Source organism: Taudactylus pleione, unplaced genomic scaffold (assembly GCF_031769625.1).
Source record: "Taudactylus pleione unplaced genomic scaffold, aTauple2 ptg000488l, whole genome shotgun sequence".
Lineage (NCBI taxonomy): Eukaryota > Metazoa > Chordata > Amphibia > Anura > Myobatrachidae > Taudactylus > Taudactylus pleione.
In genome coordinates, this window is record NW_028284890.1 from 1497909 (window position 1) to 1519715 (window position 21807).

General features: G+C 46.4%; 2 protein-coding genes across 2 annotated transcripts in view; one reads left to right on the top strand and one right to left on the bottom strand.

The window, feature by feature from the left end:
• The window catches only part of LOC148502640 (uncharacterized), a 72643-nt gene extending 54620 nt beyond the window's left edge, over nt 1-18023 (bottom strand). The window contains exons 1-7 of the mRNA XM_088449604.1: nt 17943-18023; nt 13764-13831; nt 10556-10813; nt 9033-9111; nt 7799-7896; nt 7355-7655; nt 5145-6182 (exon numbers count right to left, since the gene is read on the bottom strand). Coding sequence (XP_088305730.1) covers nt 5145-6182; nt 7355-7655; nt 7799-7896; nt 9033-9111; nt 10556-10813; nt 13764-13829 — 1840 coding nt within the window. The 5' untranslated portion in view covers nt 13830-13831; nt 17943-18023. The remainder of the gene's footprint in view (nt 1-5144; nt 6183-7354; nt 7656-7798; nt 7897-9032; nt 9112-10555; nt 10814-13763; nt 13832-17942) is intronic.
• Nucleotides 1-21807, top strand: part of LOC148502641 (uncharacterized) — a 164646-nt gene that overhangs the window by 34537 nt on the left and 108302 nt on the right. The window lies entirely within an intron of this gene.

Here is a 21807-nt window from a genome sequence, read left to right on the forward strand (position 1 = left end):
TCCCCTACCCTGTCCTGCTGCCTTCCCCCACTCTGTGCCCTGTTCCATTCCCCTACACTGTCCTGCTGCCTCCCCCTCTGTGCCCTGCACCATTCCCCTACCCTGTCCTGCTGCCTCCCCCACTCTGAGCCCTGTTCCATTCCCCTACCCTGTCCTGCTGCCTCCCCTGCTCTGTGCCCTGCACTATTCCTCTACCCTGTCCTGCTGCCTCCCCCGCTCTGTGCCCTGCACCATTCCTCTACCCTGTCCTGCTGCCTCCCCCACTCTGTGCCCTGCACCATTCCCCTACCCTGTCCTGCTGCCTCCCCCGCTCTGTGCCCTGCACCATTCCTCTACCCTGTCCTGCTGCCTCCCCTACTCTGTGCCCTGCACCATTCCCCTACCCTGTCCTGCTGCCTCCCCCGCTCTGTGCCCTGCACCATTCCCCTACCCTGTCCTGCTGCCTTCCCCCACTCTGTGCCCTGTTCCATTCCCCTGCCCTGTCCTGCTGCCTTCCCCCACTCTGTGCCCTGTTCCATTCCTCTACCCTGTCCTGCTGCCTCCCCATATAGAGGCTGTTTTTGCTACATATATAACCACCTGGAGAACTTTGTGTAGTGTGGACACAGTTGTTAGTAATTATCCTACAAGTTTCCCATGTGTATGTGTGAGGGAGGTCGATGGCTATTATGGTTCACCAATGTCACTGACTAATGAGGCTTCATGCACTATGATGATGGCTTTGGAACATTACCCAGCAAAGGGCCATATTCATTTCTTTTTACCTCTGCGACAAAGTTCCACCTACCGGACTTTTCACCGACATTGTGTGTTTTGGACGCGAAAACTTACCATGCGCGCCCCCACTTTTCGCCCTATTCAATTCCAAACCAGACAAAAACGGCAAGCGGCGAATTCAGAACAGGCGGAAAGTGCTGTCAGAAATGGGGAAATCAGCCTGAACCCCCCAAAAAGATGCTCTAACATTGGGATCAATGTAGAAGTGTTCCAATAGCCCTAATAAAACTATTTGGGGTACTGAAGTTGTTTAATATTCTTGTTATTAGCGTCCTTGTTAAAGTGGTGAAGAATGGCATTAAGCAGAATTTTTTTGTGAAAATAAGTAGTCCTGTCAAATTTGGAGTACTTGAAAATGGGTGCTAGCATATTTTAAAGTCTCTAAAGTGAAGTTTTCAAAAACTTTGCCAGTCCCCCCCACTAGCTGCCTCCCTGCAGCGGCAGACGAAAGCTGGAGCTCACTCCTAAGCTCTGACTTTCGGCTCCCGCAGACAGCACTGTGGGAGGGATGTCATGACGTCTCTCCCATAGATCCATGGAGACGCTGTCGGACTAGACGGCAGCGGGCACAAGAGCGGGGCTTAAGGTAAGTATTGTGTTTGTGTTTTAATTGTATTTTTTTCAGAAGCGCCAGAACTGGGGGCATGAGTATAGGTGGCATTACTACTGGGGGATTACTACAGGGGGCATTACTACTGGAGTCACTACTATAGGGGGCATTACTACTGGGGGGATTTACTACTGGGGGTACTACTATAGGGGGCATTACCACTGGGCACACTACTATTGGGAGCATTACCAATGAGTGCACTATTATAGGGGGCACTACTACTGGGGGCATCACTACAATAGGGGGCACTATTACTGGGTGGATTACTATAGGGGGCATTACTACTGGGGGCACTACTAATGGGGTTATTACCAATTGAGGCACTACTATAGGGGACATAACCAATGCGGGCACTACTACTGTGGGATTCCCACTGCAGGTACTACTAATGGGGGCACTGCATGGGGGGCACCACTACTGTGGCCATTGTGGAAGGGGCACCACTGCTGTGGGCATTGTATAAGGGGCACTACTACTGTGGGCCTTGTGTATAAGGGACACTAATTTGGGCATTGTGTAAAAGGGGCACCACTATGTGTCATAACATGAATAAGGGACTACTGTGTGGCCCAATTTGAATTGGGGATAATGTATTATAAAGGGAATTACTGTGTGTGGCACAATGTATTATACAGGGCATTACTGCGTGTAGCATGTATTATACAGGGCATTACTGCATGTGACATAATGTGTTATAAAGGCCATTACTATGTAAGGCATATTGTGTAAGGTGCTTTACTGCGCATGGCAATTATTCGCCATAAGGGGAGAGCTTGGGGGAAGCCAAGCACCTCCATAAGTGCTGGGCACACCCCACAGTGTGATGAATTGGGTGTCTTCCGCAAGGACATGCACCCTTTCCAGAAGCGCATGCAGAAGAATGCCATCTAAAAAAAGTTATTTCTTTATTTTGGGGGAAGGGGGGCGGTCGTAGGATGCAAGCGGTCATTCTGAAACAGGGCGGCCGCTTGCATCCTGAACGGCCGCCTCCATGTCGGTCGTTAGGCTGTGGGTTAACACCATCACGACCATCGGGGCTTAAGGTAGGGTCTCGTCAAGCTTAAGCCCCAGGGAGCTTCCTGCTCTGATCGAGCAGGAAGCTCCCCACTGACATCACTGATGATGTCAGTGGGGCCGCCCCCAAACAGCAAGCGTTCCTACTGGAACGCCTTCGTTTGGCCAGGCACGCCCCCGGCCCGCCCAGAAAACGGGGCGAGCTGTCACTCAACATCGACAGCTCACCCCGTCTACGACGAGACCCCTAACGACGGATCACCCGTCGTTAGCCGGGTCTCGCGCATGCGCACAACGGAGCCGGCTAGCGCAGTGTAGGCTGGTCTCCTCTATCAGTTATTAATGTCATCCTGGTATTGTGTTACCTACACATATGGGGAATACGGGTAACAGACTCCGCACACAAGTCATGTAACCCCTATATGTACAGAAAGAGTTGCAGTTATGGCCCCATATACAGGTCCAGCTGACCAGGCTGACTACACCGACATCTAAGCACAGGACTCAATCTTTATCATGGGTGGCCAACCAGTCGGAGGCAAAGAGCCAAAAAATATATGTAGTCAACCGAAAGAGCTGATAGCATGCGCGTGTGTCTTAGCTGTCACAAGACCACGACCCATTTTTGTGTGCACGCCTTTGGTATGACATTTGCAGGAGCATGACCTTGTGTCACACCACCCTTTTTAGTCACGCTGGGGGCGAGCCCAGGACATTGAAAATACACATTTTACATAATCTTCTCAATATACATTTTTCACTGTTCAAGTGACAAAAAAAGCCAGAGCAATATAGAAAACATTGAAATAGCCACGTTCACATAATACACAGAAACAAGCCAGATCCACATAAAATACAAATCCACACAAAATACACAGAAACAAGGCAGATCCACAAAAAATACATATTGAAATCCAGAAAAACATAAAATACATTGAGAATGCCAGTGACCATTATGCTGTGCCCCCTGTAGTTGTGCCCCATATGCAGTGCCCCCTGTAGCTGTGCACATTATGCAATGCCCCCAGTAGTTGTGGCCATTAAGCAATGCCCCCAGTAGTTGTGGCCCTTATGCAATGCCCTCTGTAGCTTTGCCCATTATGCAATGCCCCCTGTAGCTGTGCCCATTATACAATGTCCCCTGTAGCTGTGCCCATTACACAATGCCCCCTGTAGCTGTGCCCTCTATGCAATGCCCTCTGTAGTTGTGCCCCTTCTGCAATGCCCCCTGTAGTTGTGTCCCTTAAGCAATGGCTCCTGTAGTTGTGACCCTTATGCAATGCCATCTGTAGTTGTGTCTCTTCTGAAATGCCCCTTGTAGCTGTGCCCATTATGCAATGCCCCCATTAGTTGTGGCCCTTATGCAGTGCCCCCAGTAGCTGTGCCCATTAAGCAATTGCCTCAGTAGTTGTGGCCTTTAAGCAATGCCCCTGTAGCTGTGCCCATTATGCAATGCACTCTGTAGTTGTACCACTTCTGCAATGCCCCCTTAGAGCTGTGCCCTTTAAGCAATGCCTCCAGCAGTTGTGCCCCTTCTGCATTGTCCGTTGTAGCTGTGCCCATTAAGCAATGCCTCCTCTAGCTGTGCCCCTCCTGCAATATCCCTGTAGTCGTGCCCCCAGCACTAGCGCTCCCCCTCCCAGTCCACACCCCTATGAAGAAACGTACCTTCACGCTGGCACCACTCCACGCCATCAGGGTTCCTGAGTCCCGCCGTCGCTGCTGCTTCTGCCGCCTGCTGGATCTAACTGGATCCAGCAGAAGTGCGGACTCCTCACATGGCGAGTGACATCAGGACACCACCCGTGCATTGCATTACTGGGAACACTGGCCTCTGAAGCGATCAGAGGCTTCTTTAGTCTCTGATGGCTTCAGAGACCAGTATTCTCAGTAAATATTGGGGGGTCTGCAGAGGCGCATTAGAAGCTCAAAAGAGCCTCATGCGGCTCGAGAGCCGCGGGTTGGCCACCCCTGATCTATAGTATCACTGAGCCCTTGTGGGAACAAGGTTTGTAATGTAAACATCCATAATGCCTCTTTAGCACATAAGTTCCTGAGCCTGTCTGCGCCCCTGCTTGTCCTCCACACATGCTGCACCCCTACATGTGACAGGTCTTCAGAAGCGCAGCTGTGATTGGTAGCAAAGTGCTGCGATACACTGTGCGGCTGGTGACCCTTTACTATGTTCATCTGTGTTCCCTGAATCTAGATTTCAGGGAGTGAATGGTACATCCAGCATACTGTATGACACAAAGGCTTTTATTATATTATTATATACATTAATGTACACAGCTTTTACAGTAGTTAGTATCGATGCAGTACCTAATATACATTAGTTGCATCAATCGGCCATAGTGTAAATAATCAGCAGCTATTTAATATCCAAAGCATATAAATGTGATATAGGTGAATAAAATGGTGAGAGCATAAACCACACTGTGGTCAGTCACCAGGAGCGTCTGCAGGTCACATATACAGAGCTGATAACACTGTAGCTGTATGTGATGGTAGCACAATAAACACCAATTGGTAGGAACTATTGGGGTCCCATGAGGATGTAGAAACTCCAACTAGGATGAGTCTCCCCAGATTAGTATTTATTGTGCACATTATTCAGATGCTATTCATTGTGTTTTCCCTCTACACACCTGGATTGTGCTCTGTGCAGCACTTTGGGTCCATGAATATCAGCTCATTGAAGTTGTATTTCTCCTGTGTCTAGTTCTCTGATGTCTATGAAGACCTGATTTCTGATTAAAACATTTCCCACACTCAGAGCATGGAAATGGTTTCTCCCCTGTGTGACGTCTCTGATGTTTAACAAGATCTGATTTCTGTGCAAAACACTTCCCACACTCAGAACATGGAAATGGTTTCTCACCTGTGTGACTTCTCTGATGACTATCAAGACCTGATTTCTGTGCAAAACATTTCCCACACTCAGAACATGGAAATGGTTTCTCACCTGTGTGACTTCTCTGATGTATAACAAGAGCTGCTTTATATGAAAAACATTTCCCACATTCAGAGCAAGTAAACGGCTTCTCACCAGTGTGTGTAATCTGATGTCTAACACAAAGAGATTTCTGGGTAAAGCATTTCCCACACACAGAGCATAGAAATGGCTTCTCACCTGTATGAGTTCTCTGATGTGTAACAAGATCAAATTTATGTGTAAAACATTTCCGACACTCAGAACATGAAAATGACTTCACACCTGTGTGAGTTCTCTGATGTGTAACAAAATCAGATTTTACTGTAAAACCTTTCCCACACTCAGAGCATGGAAATTGCTTCTCACCTCTGTGACGTCTCTGATGTGTAACAAGATGTGATATCAGTGTAAAACATTTTCCACACTCAGAACATAGAAATTGCTTCTCACCTGTGTGACATCTTTGATGTGCAACAAGATCAGATTTCTGTGTAAAACATTTTCCACACTCAGAGCATGGAAATGGCTTCTTACCTGTGTGAGTTTTCTGATGTCTAACAGAAACTGACCGACATATAGAACTTTTACCAGATTTAGAACAAGATAATATTCTATTACCTATATGAGCTGTACTGTGTGTAGCAAGTTCTGAATTATCAGGAGGAGAACGTTCCTCATGATTAGAGGGACCAAATGACATATCTGCACTGTGAAGTGCTGGATGTATATTTAGGGTAATTGGAGTTTCTCTTGAGGAATCCTGTCGGATGTTCTTATCTTCTATTTTAAAATCTGGTGACACGATGAGATCTCTCTGCGAGGTATTCCTGCTTGTGTGTCCATCTTCTGGAAACAAATGTATAAGAATAAACAACTTACATTGAGAGCAAATGTTCTTGGATATCACAGTGCTTTCTTAAGCTTAACATGTCTAACACTGAGCAGATTGTCTTCCCACCATCTGGCGTCCCCTCACCTCCATCGACAACCTCACCATCTCTTCTATCCCACAAGTCTGCTGTCTTGGAGATATCCTTAACTCCGCCCTCTGCTTCCATGCCCACATTCAGTCCCTCTCCCAGTCTTCCACTTCTACCTTCAAAATATCTCCAGGATCAGACCCTTTCTTACCCTAGAGGTAACCAAGACCCTCATCCACTCATTGTTCATCTCTACAAAGGGCTACTTCAGCCACCTCCTATGTGGCCTCCCCAACACCCATCTCTCTCCACTGCAATCTGTCCTCAACCCAGCTCATCTCCAAACTACAGCTTCTGCCTCCCCTCTACTACAGGTCCTACACTGGCTCCCCATCCCCTTCAGAATACTTTCAAGCTCCTTACAATCACCTATAAAGTCACCATATGTCTTCGCCCTTCATTTCTTTATAAATCCCTCCCTCCACACTCTCATCACCTACAGTACTTTGCTCTGCCAATGCCTGGCGTCTCGCCACCCAACTCATTATATCCTCCCACTCCTGCCTCCAAGACTTTGCCTGTGCTGCTCCTCACCTCTGGAACTCTCACTCTATCAGACTCACCACCTCTCTCCAAAGTGTCACACAGACAGTACTATTATAGTTTGAATCAATCATTGTAGACAAGCATTGGTGGAAGGACTGTGCAATAATAAGTGTGTGCTTATAGCTTTGTGTGTGTATACATGGAGTTTGTTGTGATGTGGGAGTATATGGTTTTAGAGTGCAGGGAGGAGACTGGTCAGATCTCTGGGCTGGTAACACACAGTGACATGATGTGAGGGGGGGGAGAGCAGGGGTATAATAGGGGCTGATGGCTCCTGATGTATGAGATACACCAGAAATTGAGGGGAGGAGACTGGCCAGATCACTGGGCTGGTAACACACAGTGATATGATGTGAGGGGGGAGAGCATGAGACTAATAGGGGTTGATGGCAGCTGACTACCCCACTTTGCAGATACAATTCCCTCATAAACTTTTACATTGATGTGGTGACTGAGTAAGTAAGGAGAATATGTGATGTGTTTATAACTCACCTGTGCTGATGTCTGTAGGGATTTGTTCCTCCTTACACTGCTTATCACTTCTCATATATATCTCTTCTTCTCCCTCTATATCTTCTGCCTTCATATCAGTCACATACGTCTCTTCTTCTCCCTCTATATCTTCTGCCTTCATATCAGTCACATACATCTCTTCTTCTCCCTCTATATCTTCTGCCTTCATATCAGTCACATACGTCTCTTCTTCTCCCTCTATATCTTCTGCCATATTATCAGTCACATACATCTCTTCTCCATCTGTATCTTCTGCCTTAATATCAGCAAGATCTTCACTCTAAATGATCCATATAACAATAATGTCTGATTTAATTGAGACTAAACAGTATAATATCAGTGTATAAGACACACACAGCTTATCTATGCATCATGTAGTGATAGTCACTGTTGTATACTGGTGAGACCCTAAATCCCACCTACCTGATGCTCCTGTGGGATCCTGTGATTCTTCTCTGTACAATCCTGTGAATAAAGAGAACAGGGACATCTCTCTGGGGTATTTCTGTTACTGGGTCCATCTGTAGGAGACACACAGTGACTGAGTACATTGTATATATAGATGTGCCCTTACACATCTTTGCTGCAGTCGAGACAAAAAGCCCCTTACGGAACGCCAAGTTCCATGAGACACTGCTAGCGCCAGGTGACTTTTTTGCAACTTTTTTTGCTGAAAATCCATCTAAGTGACAATGCAAAGAAACCAGCAGATTAATTGACATGCAGCACTTGTATATCTGTGTGCGACTGAGTCTTTGAATCTGTATACGAAGTGCTACAATGTAGCGGCCGCAGCTTTTTTCATTCCAAGTTCCGCTGTGCTTCATATACAGACATAGGTGCAAACAGATATACAAGTGTCACATATCACATTAATCAGCACAGTCTGCTGGTGTGTCCTAGTAGCACAGGACCTGGTGGCTCACTCACACCAGGCAAGTCACACTGGGCCTGATTCAGACCCGCTCGCGAAAGCTGTGCGCTCACAAGCGGGTCGATGTTGGCCCAGTGCGCTTGCGCACGACGGAGCCGGCTCTGTCGTGCGCATGCGCGAGACCCGGATAGCGACGGGCAAGCCGTCGCTCCGGGTCTCGCTACAAAGGGGGCATGCTGTCGATGTTGAGTGACAGCACGCCCCCTTTGCTGGGTGGGCCAGGGGCGTGGCTACCCAGACGGAGGCGTTCCGTCTAGGGCCGGCCCCACTGACATCACAAGTGACATCACAATGAGACCCTACCGCAAGGGTCTCGTCGCAAGCCCGATGGTCGCGATGATCTTGACCATCGAGACCATCTTCCTGGCCGCTCGCTATAGCTGTGGGTGGTCACCCACAGCTATGTGAGCGACCAGGAGGCCGCTCTAAAATAAATCGAAGGACGGCCCTGATTCAGAGCGAGCGCTCTGTCAGAGTGTCCGGCTCTGAATCAGGGCCACTGTGTTCTGTTATTTAGGTTAGATTTGAGGACACATCTGTATGAAAGATGCTCAACTTTAGCAGAGTTGCATGGGACCAGAGTGAGCTGCCAGGAAAGTCACGCTGTGGCGTATTGAGGACAGATGTAAGACGACACATCTATAAGTGATTATCAGGTGATGTGTATATAGGGGGCCCCCATACCTGCTCTCCCCTGTACAATAAATGCCAGTCTCCTCTTACCCAGTGAGGTGAGGGGCTGGTGATTCTCCATCATCACGTCCTTGTACAGAGCCCTGTATTCCTCTATATACTCCCCCTCCTGCATGGAGACATAGACAGTGACATCCTGACACCTTATAGGAACCTGACACACACAATGATACAGTCATCACCCAGACACATCCCCGGGTGTTACTGTATAATGTCCCATTCCCAGCACTCACCTCTCCAGTCATCACCCAGACACATCCCCTGGTGTTACTGTATAATGTCCCATTCCCAGCAGTGACCTCTCCAGTCACCACCCAGACACAACCCCTGGTGTTACTGTATAATGTCCCATTCCCAGCAGTCACCTCTCCAGTCATCACCCAGACACATCCCCTGGTGTTACTGTATAATGTCCCATTCCCAGCAGTGACCTCTCCAGTCACCACCCAGACACAACCCCTGGTGTTACTGTATAATGTCCCATTCTAAGCAGTCACCTCTCCAGTCATCACCCAGACACATCCCCTGGTGTTACTGTATAGTGTCCCATTCCCAGCAGTCACCTCTGCAGTCACCACCCAGACACATCCCCTGGTGTTACTGTGTAATGTCCCATTCCCAGCAGTCACCTCTCCAGTCACCACCCAGACACATCCCCTGGTGTTACTGTATAATGTCCCATTCCCAGCAGTCACCTCTGCAGTCATCACCCAGACACATCCCCTGGTGTTACTGTATAATGTCCCATTCCCAGCAGTCACCTCTCCAGTCATCAACCAGACACATCCCCTGGTGTTACTGTATAATGTCCCATTCCCAGCATGCCCCTCTCCAGTCATCACCCAGACACATCCCCTGGTGTTACTGTGTAATGTCCCATTCCCAGCAGTCACCTCTCCAGTCACCACCCAGACACATCCCCTGGTGTTACTGTATAATGTCCCATTCCCAGCAGTCACCTCTCCAGTCATCAACCAGACACATCCCCTGGTGTTACTGTATAATGTCCCATTCCCAGCATGCCCCTCTCCAGTCATCACCCAGACACATCCCCTGGTGTTACTGTATAGTGTCCCATTCCCAGCAGTCACCTCTCCAGTCACCACCCAGACACATCCCCTGGTGTTACTGTGTAATGTCCCATTCCCAGCAGTCACCTCTCCAGTCACCACCCAGACACATCCCCTGGTGTTACTGTATAATGTCCCATTCCCAGCAGTCACCTCTCTAGTCATCAACCAGACACATCCCCTGGTGTTACTGTATAATGTCCCATTCCCAGCATGCCCCTCTCCAATCATCACCCAGACACATCCCCTGGTGTTACTGTACAATGTCCCATTCCCAGCAGTCCCCTCTCCAGTCATCACCCAGACACATCCCCTGGTGTTACTGTTTAATGTCCCATTCTCAGCAGTCACCTCTCCAGTCATCACCCAGACACATCCCCTGGTGTTACTGTATAATGTCCCATTCCCAGCAGTCACCTCTCCAGTCATCACCCAGACACATCCCCTGGTGTTACTGTATAATGTCCCATTCCCAGCAGTAACCTCTCCAGTCATGATCGAGACACATCCCCTGGTGTTACTGTATAATGTCCCATTCCCAGAAGTCACCACTCCAGTCAGCAGCTGAATGATCTTGTTGGTGAGCTCCAGGATCTTCTGGTCATTGTCTCTCTCTAGTATCAGTGAGTGAGGTGGAGGCACCATGATGGGGCTCTGGGTCCTGCTCAGTCCTCCTGACATACGGAGACGGCTGCTGGGTGTCTCACACTCACTGGATGTCTTCTTCACTACTGTGTAATCCTGTGTATTGGGAAAATATCAATGAGAAGGTCAATTAAACCACCTAAATGAGACGGTTTATTCAGGTGATCAAATTGCATAAAATTCAAGTAGACTATTTTACAAAAAAAACATCTTATAACAATCTCCCATATATATGAAAATGTGGAGTATATAGTATCTCTAGCAGCCCCAAAAACTTTTTTGTAAGTGACAGAGAAAGAACAACATACTGATAGCAATGTAATACATACCAACTACAGTGAGAACTGTGGGATTAATACTATATCCGAGAACGACTCCCTGCTGCTCGGATATTACTATAGATATAAGTGATGTCACAGTGACACTCCCAGAACCTTTCACCTCCCCAGTCATGTCCCTGTATTATTACTATAGATATAAGTGATGTCACTGTGACACTCCCAGATCCCCTCACCCCCCCCCAGTCATGTCCCTGTATTATTACTACAGATATAAGTGATGTCACTGTGACACTCCCAGATCCCCTCACCTCCCCAGTCATGTCCCTGTATTATTACTATAGATATAAGTGATGTCACTGTGACACTCCCAGAACCTTTCACCTTCCCAGTCATGTCACTGTATTATTACTATAGATATAAGTGATGTCACAGTGACACTCCCAGATCCCCTCACCTCCCCAGTCATTGTTCCTGTATTATTACTATAGATATAAGTGATGTCACTGTGACATTTCCAGATCCCCATTCATGTCCCTGTATTATTACTATAGATATAAGTGATGTCACTGTGACACTCCCAGATCCCCTCACCTCCCCCAGTCATGTCCCTGTATTATTACTATAGATATAAGTGATGTCACAGTAACACTCCCAGATCCCCTCACCTCCCCAGTCATTGTTCCTGTATTATTACTATAGATATGAGTGATATCACTGTGACACTACCAGATCCCCTCACCTCCCCAGTCATGTCCCTGTATTATTACTATAGATATAAGTGATGTCACTGTGACACTCCCAGATCCCCTCACCTCCCCAGTCATGTCCCTGTATTATTACTATAGATGAGTGATATCACTGTGACACTCCCAGACCCTCTCACCTCCCCAGTTATGTCCCTGTATTATTACTATAGATATAAGTGATGTCACTGTGACACTCCCAGATTCCCTCACCTCCCCAGTCATGTCCCTGTATTATTACTATAGATATGAGTGATATCACTGTGACACCCCAGATCCCCTCACCTCCCCAGTCATGTCCCTGTATTATTACTATAGATATAAGTGATGTCACTGTGACACTCCCAGATCCCCTCACCTCCCCAGTCATTGTTCCTGTATTATTACTATAGATATAAGTGATGTCACTGTGACATTTCCAGATCCCCATTCATGTCCCTGTATTATTACTATAGATATAAGTGATGTCACTGTGACACTCCCAGATCCCCTCACCTCCCCCAGTCATGTCCCTGTATTATTACTATAGATATAAGTGATGTCACAGTAACACTCCCAGATCCCCTCACCTCCCCAGTCATTGTTCCTGTATTATTACTATAGATATGAGTGATATCACTGTGACACTACCAGATCCCCTCACCTCCCCAGTCATGTCCCTGTATTATTACTATAGATATAAGTGATGTCACTGTGACACTCCCAGATCCCCTCACCTCCCCAGTCATGTCCCTGTATTATTACTATAGATGAGTGATATCACTGTGACACTCCCAGACCCTCTCACCTCCCCAGTTATGTCCCTGTATTATTACTATAGATATAAGTGATGTCACTGTGACACTCCCAGATTCCCTCACCTCCCCAGTCATGTCCCTGTATTATTACTATAGATATGAGTGATATCACTGTGACACCCCAGATCCCCTCACCTCCCCAGTCATGTCCCTGTATTATTACTATAGATATAAGTGATGTCACTGTGACACTCCCAGATCCCCTCACCTCCCCCAGTCATGTCCCTGTATTATTACTATAGATATAAGTGATGTCACAGTAACACTCCCAGATCCCCTCACCTCCCCCAGTCATGTCCCTGTATTATTACTATAGATATGAGTGATATCACTGTGACACTACCAGATCCCCTCACCTCCCCAGTCATGTCCCTGTATTATTACTATAGATATGAGTGATATCACTGTGACACTACCAGATCCCCTCACCTCCCCAGTCATGTCCCTGTATTATTACTATAGATATAAGTGATGTCACTGTGACACTCCCAGATCCTCTCACCTCCCCAGTCATGTCCCTGTATTATTACTATAGATGAGTGATATCACTGTGACACTCCCAGACCCTCTCACCTCCCCAGTTATGTCCCTGTATTATTACTATAGATATAAGTGATGTCACTGTGACACTCCCAGATCCCCTCACCTCCCCAGTCATGTCCCTGTATAATTACTATAGATATGTGATGTCACTGTGACACTCACAGATCCCCTCACCTCCCCAGTCATGTCCCTGTATAATTACTATAGATATAAGTGATGTCACTGTGACACTACCAGATCCCTCTCACCTCCCCAGCCATGTCCCTGTATTATTACTATAGATGAGTGATATCACTGTGACACTCCCAGACCCTCTCACCTCCCCAGTTATGTCCCTGTATTATTACTATAGATATAAGTGATGTCACTGTGACACTCCCAGATCCCCTCACCTCCCCAGTCATGTCCCTGTATTATTACTATAGATATAAGTGATGTCACTGTGACACTCCCAGATCCCCTCACCTCCCCAGTCATGTCCCTGTATAATTACTATAGATATGTGATGTCACTGTGACACTCCCAGATCCCCTCACCTCCCCAGTCATGTCCCTGTATAATTACTATAGATATAAGTAATGTCACTGTGACACTCCCAGACCCTCTCACCTCCCCAGTCATGTCCCTGTATTATTACTATAGATATAAGTGAAGTCACTCTGACATGCTCAGATTCGCTCACCTCCCCAGTCAGCAGGTAGATGATCTCCAGTGTGAGATTTAGTATCCTCGCAGTCATGTGACTCATCACTGCACAGAAATATAGGAATAAATATAATTATTAGATGCTATTTCTTACCAGTTATGTATGTTGTGTGCACATATTACACAGTGCTTTACAGGGAATATTTAATCACATCTGTCCCTGCCCCAGGGGAGTTTACAATCTACATTTCCTACCACATGGACAGCCTATACACACACACACACACCAGGGGTATTTATGAAAGAAGCCAACTAACCTACCAGTGTGGCTTTGGAGAATGGGAAGAAACCAGAGCACCTGGAAGAAATCAATGCAAACAAGGAAAAACCTACAGAATCCACACATACAGGACCTTGGTTGGGAATTGAATTCACGACCACAGAGCAGAGTAGAAATGCTGTCCACTACGCTATCATGTTGCCTATATAAATGTAAGAGTACACTGAGTGACCACTAAGTCCCCTCATTCCCAGAGCCATAGAGTCTAGGTCAGTGTTTCTCAGAAGTTCCTCTGCCCCAGCTTCATAGGGCTGCTCACTGACCACCACACGGCATTGCTGGAGGTCACACCAAAGGTCCTCTCATGGCCAATAATCTTGATGCAGGGAAGCCACCTCGGTCCCGAAAGACCTACTATTTAATCTTTAATTTGTCCCTACTGTACCCTTCAATGAGTTTCAATGGGACATAGAGAAAAATACCCTACAGAGAAAACTTAAACTCAAAGAATTTTTTAAAGATCAAGTGATGGAAAACAAGGATCAAATTCCTTCTAAATTGAAAGCTGTGGGCCCCCGCTGCTCTTTTGAACCCCAATCAAACTCCAACATCAAAACATACGTCAGAATCTTGGACCATGAGTTAGCGAGCACTGAAATAAAAAAAGTTCCGATTCACCCTAACCGCTCTGTCTTGGAACGCCAAGCACTGTTTGCATTATCCAACAACAAAAATCTTATAATCCGCCCTGTGGACAAGGGCGGCGCTATAGTGCTGCAGGACCTTACTGATTATCGATTAGAAGCTGAATGCCAACTTTCTGATAGAGATGTGTATTCTAAGCTTCCTGGTGACCCTACAGCATCATGCAAGAAAAAAATAATGACTATTCTTCAACAGGCTATGGACTTGCAATTGATCACAGCAAAACTTATAGAGTCATTAATTCCAGCTTTTCCAATAGTAACCCCTGTTTTACTTGATTCCTAAGATCCACAAAGGCATTGATCCTCCGCCCGGATGCCCCATAGTCTCGGCTAGGGGCTCGCTATTACAGCCCTGTGCAATTATTTGGGATAATTTATTGCAGCCCCTTATTCAGAACAAACCTTCGTTCTTACTTGATACCACCAGCTTGCTGGAGAGAATTAAATCTATTGCTTGTGTACCTAAAACTTGTTGACTTATAGGAATTGATGTAGTCTCTTTATATAATTAGATTCCTCATGATTTCAGTTTGGTATTTGTAAAAAAATCACTGGAATTGCTACTAACAACTTCTTTATCTATGATAAAAGCTTTTTCCTACAGACAAAGGGCTGCGCTATGGGTTCTAGCGCAGCCCCGGTCTATGCGAATATCGTAATGTTTGAAGTATAGCGATACACAGGTTGTTTAAAAGATATTTTCCTACTCTTGTTTCATTGATGATCTGCTCAATTTTTGGAGTGGAGAAGGACATGAGTTCCAGCTATTCATGGAAAATCATAATAAAATCAATTAACCTATTAACATGAGTAGGCAAGAAATTCATTTTCTAGATGTCAAAATAATTATTGATAACAACTCTATAATTACAACATTATACACAAAACCCACAGATAGAAATTTGCTGCTACAAGTGCAAAACTGAGAGTCTGATCCGGGGGCTCCCCTACTCACAAATGATTGGGGTGAGGCGTATCAATAGTGATCCTTTGAGAGCCAGCAATCAACTAAATGAGCTTATTGAAAGGTTTTATGCCAGAAGATACTCACGAAAAGCCTTAGAGCAAACTAAAGCAAAAGTTATGGTGCTTAATAAGAGATCAACTTTTATCACGGAAAGAGAGGAAAAATTCTTCTATTCCAAAATTTCCTTGGGTCAACAGGTTTAACACAGCGTCCCAAGTGATTAACCAAGTTTCTAAGAAACATTGGCCTATCATCGAATCAGACAGCAATTTACATCTTACTGGTGCCCAGCTTATGCCAAGTTATTCACAAGGAAGCAATTTGCGTGATCGCTTGGTGAAGACCGATATTTCTAAGTTGAATGAAAATCCCTCAACTAGGTTCTTTACACATGCAAAAGTGGGTTGCATTAAATGCCCGTGTATCACATGTCAATATCTCATTGTAGGTAATTCGGTTTCGCATCCCCATAGTGGAAAAAAGATCTCCATCAAGTACTTATTGAACTGCAATACAAGTTATGTGGTTTATCAAGTCATCTGCCCATGCGGCCTCACCTACATTGGTAAGACCGAAAGGAAATTTAAGGAGCGTATGGCGGCACACCGCTCCGCCATTCGTCAAGCCCTAGAATCAGGCACTAGTGAACAGCCGGTAGCTCGGCACTTTGCCATATTTAAACATCCCTTGGCCAGCATACGCTACCATATGATTGACCACCTTCCCCCCCTTTGCGTGGAGGTGATCGAGCTTCAAAATTATTACAGTGTGAAGCACGTTGGATATCCCGTTTGGATGTGGTCCATCCTAGGGGCCTAAATGAAAGTATTTCATATGATAGTGTTTTGTAACTTTAATCTGTCCTCATGGAGCCTTAGGTACAAAGGCACTATAAATTCATTTAGTAGCCCAACTGTGAGTTCTCCAATATCGCACTGATGTGTCAGCTTTTCTGACTTTGTGCGTATAATGGTAACATAAAGTTTATGTATTAGCTTCTCTGTGGGCTTTTTTCTTGATATTGGTCCAAGATGTCAGCTGTTAGGGGTCTCTTTAGCTTGTAGCGACTAAACTTACCATTACTTAGCCCCCAGCTGAGAGCCATGTGATTGGTGCAATAGGCAGTCATGTATGTGTATTGTGTTTCTTTACATGTCTTTTTATATGTACTCATTTTTGTCCATTAGGAGTTACTTTAGTAACCATGGTGATGGTGTCATAGGTATGAGCGTCCACTGACAGCGTGATGACGTCATCCAACAGCACCGCCGGGCGGGTGCGCAGTCCCAGAGCCGGGGAAACGGCTTCACGTGTGATGAGATGCCTGTATATAAGGTATGTTTGTGTACAGCTTTGTTATCTTGAAAAAAGTCTTTATTGAACTAAAAGGTTGATATACCCCACCGCCTCTTGTCAGCTGTTGTTGTATGCTGTGAGTGCCGCACCTTCCGTTCTCTCTCTCTATATACACACACACAGCACTGGGCCATGATGTATTTGTCTGACCATAAATGATACAGATAATCACTATATACGTCTCCCATCACACAGCTGGTCAGTGCTGAGGGGTTATTGGCCCTGGTTAGACCAGGCTTTATATCCTCTTTATGTTACGTTCTGTGTATTTCCTGACTTATTGCGCTATACAGATAACACCTCGGTCATTTCTTACTGACACTATTACAGGTTACACTTTATTATTAGTAGGGTGAGTGCCCCAAAAAAGAGAGAACTTTCTGCTTTTGCTATTTGTATAATGATAATGCAGCACCAGAGCCTGCTCCACCTGTATTATACCAACACTGGGGTCTGCTCCACCTGTATAAAAATAATGCAGCAGTCTGCTCTAGCTGTACTATTATAACAAAAGGTTCTGCTCCACCTGTATTATACAAGCACTGGTTTCTGCTCCACCTGTATAAAGAGAATACAACACCAGAGTCTGCTCCAGCTGTATTATAGTAACAAAAGGTTCTGCTCCTCCTGTATCATACCAACACTGGGGTCTGCTACACCTGTATGATAATGCAGCACCAGAGTCTCCTCCAGCTGTATTAGAGTAACAAAAAGTTCTGGCATCTGCTCTACCTGTATACTCAAAGTGCAGCATTAAAGGCTGCTCCAGCTGTATTATAGTAACACCAGTGCACCAGTGTCTGTTACACGTGTATTATATAGAACACTGGTGTCTGATCTACCTGTATGATTATAATGAGGCACCACATTCTGCTCCCCCTGTATAATAACAATAAATACCATCACCTGCTGCTTATTCCTGCTGGGACCGTCACCCGGAAGTAGCAGTTATACAAGAAGACACGCCCCTCTATATAGCCACGCCCCTCTCTCCTCCGTGGGGCTAAGGCTACTGTCTGCCCCGCCCCTCCTATCATAGTGCCCGCCCTCCTCTCGTTCCTCTCAGTTCGGTGATTGGCAGCAGCGAGTAGCCAATCAGGCGGCACAAAGTAGGAAGGACGTCCTGTAACCAGAAGACCCCCTGCACCTGCCGCTCACAGCTTCATCACTAGAGTAACAGCTGTATAGTCTAATGATGTCCTCATGTACGGTGACCGGCGGCCATATTCTTATAGTCTCCCAGTCACAGAGCAGAGGGGGCGGGGCCACAGGGGCTTTAGCTGCCATTTTGTCATAGACATTCCTGACAGCCGGAGCCAGGTAACGTGTCCTGTATATATTATATTATAATATAGGGGAGAGGGGACTGTACAGTGATATATGAGGGGGAATAACCCAGCTCCCAGCACACACTGATATGTGGTATTATTATTATATAGGGGAGAGGTGACTGTACAGTGATATATGAGGGGGAATAACCCAGCTCCCAGCACACACTGATATGTGGTATTATTATTATATAGGGGAGAGGTGACTGTACAGTGATATATGAGGGGGAATAACACAGCTCCCAGCACACACTGATATGTGGTATTATTATTATATAGGGAGAGGGGACCGTACAGTGATATATGAGGGGGAATAACACAGCTCCCAGCACACACTGATATGTGGTATTATTATTATATAGGGAGAGGGGACCGTACAGTGATATATGAGGGGGAATAACACAGCTCCCAGCACACACTGATATGTGGTATTATTATTATATAGGGAGAGGGGACCGTACAGTGATATATGAGGGGGAATAACACAGCTCCCAGCACACACTGATATGTGGTATTATTATTATATAGGGGAGAGGGGTCTGTACAGTGATATATGAGGGGGAATAACACAGCTCCCAGCACACACTATGTGGTATTATTATTATTATTATTATTATATAGGGGGGAGGGGACTGTACAGTGATATATGAGGGGGAATAACACAGCTCCCAGTACACACTGATATGTGGTATTATTATTATATAGGGGAGAGGGGACCGTACAGTGATATATGTGGGGGAATAACACAGCTCCCAGCACACACATATGTGGTATTATTATTATATAGGTGAGAGGGGACCGGACAGTGATATATGAGGGGGAATAACACAGCTCCCAGCACAGAACGAGGCTGAAGTTATCTTAATTTTCGGACAGCTTCTTATTCACTTTGTGCTCCAGCAATTTATTCAATACGTTTTATTAATAAAATTAGATCTAGTTAGATCACTATGTTAAATTTGTATTAACAAAAAATTGTGTCTCTTACACAAATTGAAATTGTAATTGTCCTGGTACAACAAGGACTTGGGCATAAATAGGTTGGTTAAGTGGACACAGGCACCAGATTTTGTCATTTTGAATAAGATGCTGTAGTTGTGCAAGTGTTAAATCGCCTTGGTCAACAAATCCAGCATTGAGTGACAGGAAGTGCTGTTTGTGGGTGGTGATGGCGTTAAAGGGGCGTGCATAAATAAGCCCCTATGACGACATACGCAGTTTGAGCCCTAGATGCACAGAGGAAGTTTAGTAATTTCTGAGTGAGGTATGGTCAACCACTATTGTGCATATGTGTTCGATGATTCTCGATGTTTTCGCTGTCTTACAAGGCATTGTGTATGTTGCGATCACATTCATTTGCATAATTTGGCAGCGTCCGGATGCGTGCTTTTGCAGACTTGCAATCTGTGCTGATTCTGGCCCATTATACAGTAACACCAGGGGATGTGTCTGGGTGATGACCGGAGAGGTGACTGCTGGGAATGGGACATTATACAGTAACACCGGGGGATGTGTCTGGGTGATGACCGGAGAGGTGACTGCTGGGAATGGGACATTATACAGTAACACCGGGGGATGTGTCTGGGTGATGACTGGAGAGGTGACTGCTGGGAATGGGACATTATACAGTAACACCGGGGGATGTGTCTGGGTGATGACCGGAGAGGTGACTGCTGGGTATGGGACATTATACAGTAACACCAGGGGATGTGTCTGGGTGATGACCGGGGATGCGACTGCTGGGAATGGGACAGTATACAGTAACACCAGGGGATGTGTCTGGGTGATGACCGGGGATGCGACTGCTGGGAATGGGACAGTATACAGTAACACCAGGGGATGTGTCTGGGTGATGACCGGGGATGCGACTGCTGGGAATGGGACAGTATACAGTAACACCAGGGGATGTGTCTGGGTGATGACTGGGGATGCGACTGCTGGGAATGGGACATTATACAGTAACACCAGGGGATGTGCTGGGAATGGGACATTATACAGTAACACCAGGTGATGTGTGTGGGTGATGACTGGAGAGGTGACTGCTGGGAATGAGACATTATACAGTAACACCAGGGGATGTGTCTGGGTGATGACTGGAGAGGTGACTGCTGGGAATGGGACATTATACAGTAACACCAGGGGATGTGTCTGGGTGATGACTGGGGAGGTGACTGCTGGGAATGGGACATTATACAGTAACACCAGGGGATGTGTCTGGGTGATGACTGGAGAGGTGACTGCTGGGAATGGGACATTATACAGTAACACCAGGGGATGTGTCTGGGTGATGACTGGAGAGGTGACTGCTGGGTATGGGACATTATACAGTAACACCAGGGGATGTGTCTGGGTGATGACTGGAGAGGTGACTGCTGAGAATGGGACATTATACAGTAACACCAGGGGATGTGTCTGGGTGATGACTGGAGAGGTGACTGCTGGGAATAAGACATTATACAGTAACACCAGGGGATGTGTCTGGGTGATGCCTGGAGAGGTGACTGCTGGGAATGGGACATTATACAGTAACACCAGGGGATGTGTCTGGGTGATGACTGGAGAGGTGACTGCTGGGTATGGGACATTATACAGTAACACCAGGGGATGTGTCTGGGTGATGACTTTAGAGGTGACTGCTGGGAATGGGACATTATACAGTAACACCAGGGGATGTGTCTGGGTGATGACTGGAGAGGTGACTGCTGGGAATGGGACATTATACAGTAACACCAGGGGATGTGTCTGGGTGATGACTGGAGAGCTGACTGCTGGGAATGGGACATTATACAGTAACACCAGGGGATGTGTCTGGGTGATGACTGGAGAGGTGACTGCTGGGAATGAGACATTATACAGTAACACCAAGGGATGTGTCTGGGTGATGACTGGAGAGGTGACTGCTGGGAATGAGACATTGGGCCTGATTCAGCAAGGAACATAAGTACTAATTCGCATGCACCCGGCCGATTGTTGTGTTATGCACATGCATATGCATCGCATTGCACGAGCTAGCCACTGCGACCAGGGAAGCGATCACAGTTTATACACAGACCCAGCATTTAGTGACAGGAAGTGCTGTTTGTGGGTGGTGATGCCATTACAGGGGCATGCATAAATAAGCCCCTATGACGACATACGCAGTTTGAGCACTAGATGCACAGAGGAAGTTTAGCAATTTGTGAGTGTGGTCTGGTCAACCACTATTGTGCGTATGTGTCCGATGGTTCTCGATGTTACCAATGTTTTCGCTGTCTTACAAGGCATTGTGGATGTAAGTAAAGGTAATGGGGCGGCATTATGTACCGCTGGGCGTCTGCATTTTGTGCTGCGGTGGCATTGCGATCACACATTCATTTGCATAATTTGTCAGCGGCCGGGTGCGTGCGTTTGCAGACTTGCAATCTGTGCTGAATCTGGCCCATTATACAGTAACACCAGGGGAT